Raw genomic sequence first — 5,547 nt, 5'->3', positions numbered from 1 at the left:
ACATTAATATATTATTCTTAAAGTTAGGAGAAATGCATCCCCTCAACTATATGTAAATGTATGTGTGTCTATTATCAAATTTTGATGGCTACATCTTCTTAAATTTGGATAAGTATTTTTTTTATATAATTAAAATTTAGAATAATCATATATTTTTTAACATATAAAATATATTTAAATTAAAATTTATAATAATAAATGTATTTAAATATATTTTATATTTGTAATGAACATGTTGGATTATAATATAAAAGTTATTTTAAAAATTATTAATTTCTAAAACTATTAAAGTTTAATTTATAAATAAATATAAACATTATTGTTAAAAGACAAGTATATCGATAATTGATAAATTAAGATAGTTGTACGATGAGTTTTTAAAATAGTTGGAAAAGTAATTCAAGTCTCTTTCTTGAGGGTGTAATTTATCCTTTTCTTTGTAATGTTATCTCCTGCTAGCAACACAAAAGAAAAACTAGTTGGAAAAGTAATACATGTGAAGTGTGCATTCAAAGAAAGGAAAAGAAAAATAGTAGAAATATCAAATTAGGATAATGAAAAATATGATTGAAATTGCGTATAAAATGAATTGTTTTGAAAAATACAAATCCATTTCATGACGTTAATTTGAAAATACGGGCAAGCCTGCTATTTATATATGTTGCCATTTGAAATTTGACTTTCGAGATATCGTACGTCTTGACTTTTACTTTGTCATAGATAAGAATATGATAAACGATTCATCAACCCTACGTACGTCCTATATAAACGTAGCTTCATGTGCCACTTATTAATTCATCAACTCAAATGCACAACAAGGTGATTCAACTATAACTACGTAAACTACACACAATCCCTATGGAAATGTTTCCCTTCGTGTGTTACTTTCTCATTCTCCTTGTTTCGCTTCTCACTTTGAAGCGCTTCTTCCAAAGCAGAAAATACAAAAACATACCACCTGGTCCACCCACTCTTCCCATAATCGGAAACCTCAACCTCCTCGAACGCCCCCTCCACCGTTTCTTACAACGCATGTCGAAAACACACGGCAACATCTTTTCTCTCTGGTTCGGTTCGCGTCTCGCCGTCGTCGTTTCATCGCACGCCGCGTTCCAAGAATGCTTCACCAAAAACGACGTCGCCTTGGCGAACCGACCCCGCTCCCTCTCGGCGAAGTACATCTTCTACAACTGCACCACCGTGGGGTCGTGCTCCTACGGCGAGCACTGGCGCAACCTCCGCCGCATCACGGCGCTCGACGTTCTCTCAACTCAGCGCATCCACTCCTTCTCGGGAATCCGGAAGGACGAAACGGAGAGAATGGTGAGTGACTTGGCCAAGGCCTCGTGCATGGACTATGCGCACGTGGAGCTAAGTTCGTTGTTCCACGACATGACGTATAACAACATGATGAGGATGCTGTCGGGGAAGAGGTACTATGGGGACGAGAGACAGATGAAGGATGTGGAAGAAGCGAAGGAGTTCAGAGAGACGGTGGAGGAGTTGGTGCAACTCGCTGGTGTTTCCAACAAGGCTGATTATTTGCCCTTCCTTCGCTGGTTCGATTTTCAGAACTTGGAGAAGAGGCTCAAGAGTATTAGTAAGAGATTCGATACGTTCTTGGATGCACTCATTCTCGAGCAACGCAGCAAGAAGCAGAGAGAAAATCAACATACCATGATAGATCATCTTCTCACTCTGCAAGAATCGCAGCCAGAGTATTATAATGATCAAATCATCAAAGGCCTTGTTTTGGTAATGTCTTTAAGTTTTGCTGATCTAAAAAGAGTTTAACAAATTTTAATATGTCAATAATTAATTAAAAAAAACACCCTTAATATATTTTTTAAAATAATCATAATAAATGTGAATAATATTATAACAATTTGTGGATGATAATATAAGAAATCTTTACAGTAACAATGTACTGTAATTAAATTGTAAGTTAAAATTCTCTAATAATGTATGTTTGTGTTAAAATGATTTTAAATAATTTTTATAAAACATTAAGAGGATTAATAAAAGTGTACTGCATGATGCAAATTCCTGATAACCTAATCAAGTATTTCTAAATTTAGGCTTCTAGCCATGAAGTATGTGTTGCTTAGAAATCTATTGCTATAGGCTCTTCAAGATGTTGTTTTTTTCTATAAGATAATCATCACTTAAGTTACTTATGGATTGAGGTTTCTAAATGTCCTTAGTAATCTTATCCTAGGTTCTTATGGAGTTTTCATATTCATAGGATTTTCTATACTTTACATTGGTTTATCTAAGATGGTGCTCTTCTTGTAAGAAGGTTTAAACTACCTAACAACTCAGTCTACTATATTAATTATCTTAATTAACAATGTGTAATTCAATGTTTTAAAAACCCGATCAATAATCAAACTAGTTAATATACTGTATTAGGAGTTAAATTGTTGGGTCATTAATTGACCTATATGATTCAGTTTTTATTATAAAAAGTTAATAAAAAAAAAACACTAGGCACTAGCCAATGTTAGTAGTATCTAATTAAATATAAGTGTATGCAAATTAATATATATATATATATATATATATATATATATATATATATAATATTTGCGACATTCACACGTAAGTTAATTCCTTGTGGTGGTTGGATGTGCCCTGAATCCATTATATTCTGAGTTCGATTCTTACTTGCTACTATTTTATTATATTTTGCTTCAAAATATAACTAGTTGGTTCATAATTCATAAACAAATCATGATAAATATAACATCATTCCCACTCATGAGCCATCACATCAATCAAAGAAACATATAATGAGACAATATGTACATTCAAGCATTCAAAATAAGGACAAAGAGTTTGTGGGCAACTCTCCATCTTTCACACAACAAGAGAAAGAAACACGCTACATTTAGGACATGCACACAACCAAAAGGCTTATGATTAACTTAGGAAACATATACCTAGGGTAGGCTTGTGATCCTTGTTTGTATATGATTGATTGTCTATTCTCTCTTTGGTTGTTAGGGCTTTCTTTGACATAGCTAGGCAGTACACACTTAGGTCGGACAGACTTATCTTATGGTTTTACTACATTTGAGACATCCCTCAATTTTAGGAATCTATTACTTGCGCTCTTTTACCCTTTCTATTTCTTTGGTTTCTCGAGTTGGTGAGGTCTTAAACCTTTTTTATTTTTTATTTTTTATTTTATTTATTAATGTCATGCTTTCGTTATGCAATGTGATCTTCCTCAAGTGATGCTTTCTATCTTACACTTAATTTCCTCTTTTGGTTAATCATAACCTTGGATGTCCTATCTAGAAATCACTATCTTGAAGTTTTCTCTCTCTCTCTAATAGTATGTTTGGATGAGAAATTTAAATGGAGTAATTCATTCATTTGAAGAATTTCAAATTCTTTAAGGTGAAATACTTTGTTTGGATAGAGAATTTATAAAAAAATTTGAAATTCAAACATTTATGAAATTTCTTAAAATAGTAGAATTTCATATTCTCCCAAAAAATAAAAATTGAAAATTTCTCATATTTTTTTCTTCTTATTTCACTTATATATTTTATCTTATCTCTTATTTCCTCATGTTTTTAATTATTAAATATTTAAAAAATATTTTTAAATTTATTAAATATTATCTAATATTAATTTTTAAAATTACTAAATATTTAAAAATTAATTAATATTTAATTTTATAAAATTTAATTTAAAAATCTCAACGTATAAATATATTTTTAAAATCAATTTTATCATGGTGGAATCAAATTATCATATCCAATCTAATAACTTAAAATTTAAAGAATTTCAAATTGACTTATCCAAACAAAATATTTTAAGAATGATAGAAATTGAAATCAAAGTAATCCAAATACAAAAAATTTAAAATTTCTTAAATTTGTAAAATTCTTCGTCCAAACACACCGTAAGAAAATATTTGAATAGATTATCCTAATCCATCCTATACTATGGTCAGATAGATCATACCTAAATTGATATCCTTAAAATTATTTGTCACTACCTTACACAACTTATATCCACAAAAATGTTTTTCCCTTCCTAGTTGACATATTGAGTTGAAAGAATAATTTTTTTTACATAATATATTTACTACATTTAATATACAAAGTTTACCTTTAAAATACAAAACCTTATCTTATAAATTATATTTTTGAAATTTATTTTAATAAAAATATTTAATACTTTATTAATATACATCAAAATTAGCGTTATATATTTGTTAAAAATGTATACAAAACTACCTGATTATACTTTTATTGTTATTCAATTTTTATAAGATTTGTTACAATATAATATCCTAAAATATTTATAATTTAGAGGATGGAATTTTAGTATGTATAAATTTATGTATGCTAGAAGAATTTCAAGTCTACACTAGCAAACTAATAACCACAATCACATGTTATGCATCACCCATTATTGCAAAATTAAATATTTTTCTAATTTAATTTTGATTTCATATTGTTGACTTGTATTGTAGGCTATGCTCTTTGCTGGAACTGATTCGTCAACTGTAACTTTAGAGTGGTCATTATCTAATTTATTAAATCATCCAGAGGTGTTGAAAAAAGCAAGAGATGAGATAGACACTTATGTAGGAAAAGATCGTCTGGTAAATGAGTCAGATCTTCCTAAATTGCCTTATCTTAAGAAGATTATTCTTGAGACACTTAGGTTGTATCCCCCTGCTCCACTAGCTATACCACATGTGTCCTCAAGTGACATCACTATTAGAGAATTCAACATTCCAAAAGACACCATAGTAATGGTTAATATTTGGGCTATACAAAGAGACCCTTTGTTGTGGAATGATGCCACACATTTTATACCAGAGAGGTTTGATGAAGAAGGACTAGAGAAAAAGGTGATTGCATTTGGGATGGGAAGAAGGGCTTGTCCAGGAGAAGCTTTGGCTATGCAAAATGTTGGCTTGACTTTGGGATTATTAATTCAATGCTTTGATTGGAAACAAGTAAATGAGGAAGAGATTGATATGAGAGAAGCAAATTGGTTCACCTTATCAAGGTTAACTCCATTGAATGCCATGTGTAAAGCTCGCCCACTCATCAACAAGATTAATCAAAAGTAATAAATAATAAATATTAAGTTGAGTTACGTTGTATGGAGATCTACATGATGAAAAAGAACATTCAGTTATTAGCATTTAATAGTGATACTTGTAAGTTTTCAAATCTAGAATAACTGTGATGTACAAAGGTGGTGACCATGAATCAATATCGTATATTGCCTGATTTTCTTAAAATAAAATAAAATTTTTGCATTTTTAATTAATTATGACTCGCATTAGCTAAATCACATAGATTTTCCTTTTACTTCTCAATATTGTTGAAGTTTATTTCTCAACATAGCTTGTAGTTGTGAATGGACAAAAACTAATCCCAATGTGCTACAAAAGAGTTACTAGACAAATGCTTTCACTACAACATTTTTTATATTAGGTTTAGGGATAATTCTCCATTAAATTAAAGGTGTTACAGTTTCACAATTTATGCTGTTTAATATTAATTATTAAGA

At 30.1% G+C, this 5,547-nt stretch overlaps 1 protein-coding gene across 1 annotated transcript; it reads left to right on the top strand.

Moving 5' to 3' along the window:
- The first annotated feature begins 747 nt into the window (after positions 1 to 747).
- Positions 748 to 5,304, top strand: LOC145950871 (isoflavone 2'-hydroxylase). Its single transcript, XM_083062716.1, has 2 exons — positions 748 to 1,755; positions 4,493 to 5,304. The coding sequence occupies exons 1-2, from the start codon at positions 859 to 861 to the stop codon at positions 5,099 to 5,101; spliced, it is 1,506 nt and encodes a 501-aa protein (XP_082918842.1). The 5' UTR covers positions 748 to 858; the 3' UTR covers positions 5,102 to 5,304.
- The last annotated feature ends 243 nt before the right edge of the window (positions 5,305 to 5,547 follow it).

The sequence above is a fragment of the Cajanus cajan genome, chromosome 1 (assembly GCF_000230855.2).
Source record: "Cajanus cajan strain Asha chromosome 1, NIPB_CcT2T_4, whole genome shotgun sequence".
NCBI classification, from domain to species: domain Eukaryota; kingdom Viridiplantae; phylum Streptophyta; class Magnoliopsida; order Fabales; family Fabaceae; genus Cajanus; species Cajanus cajan.
This window is presented reverse-complemented; position numbering and strand designations above follow the sequence as displayed.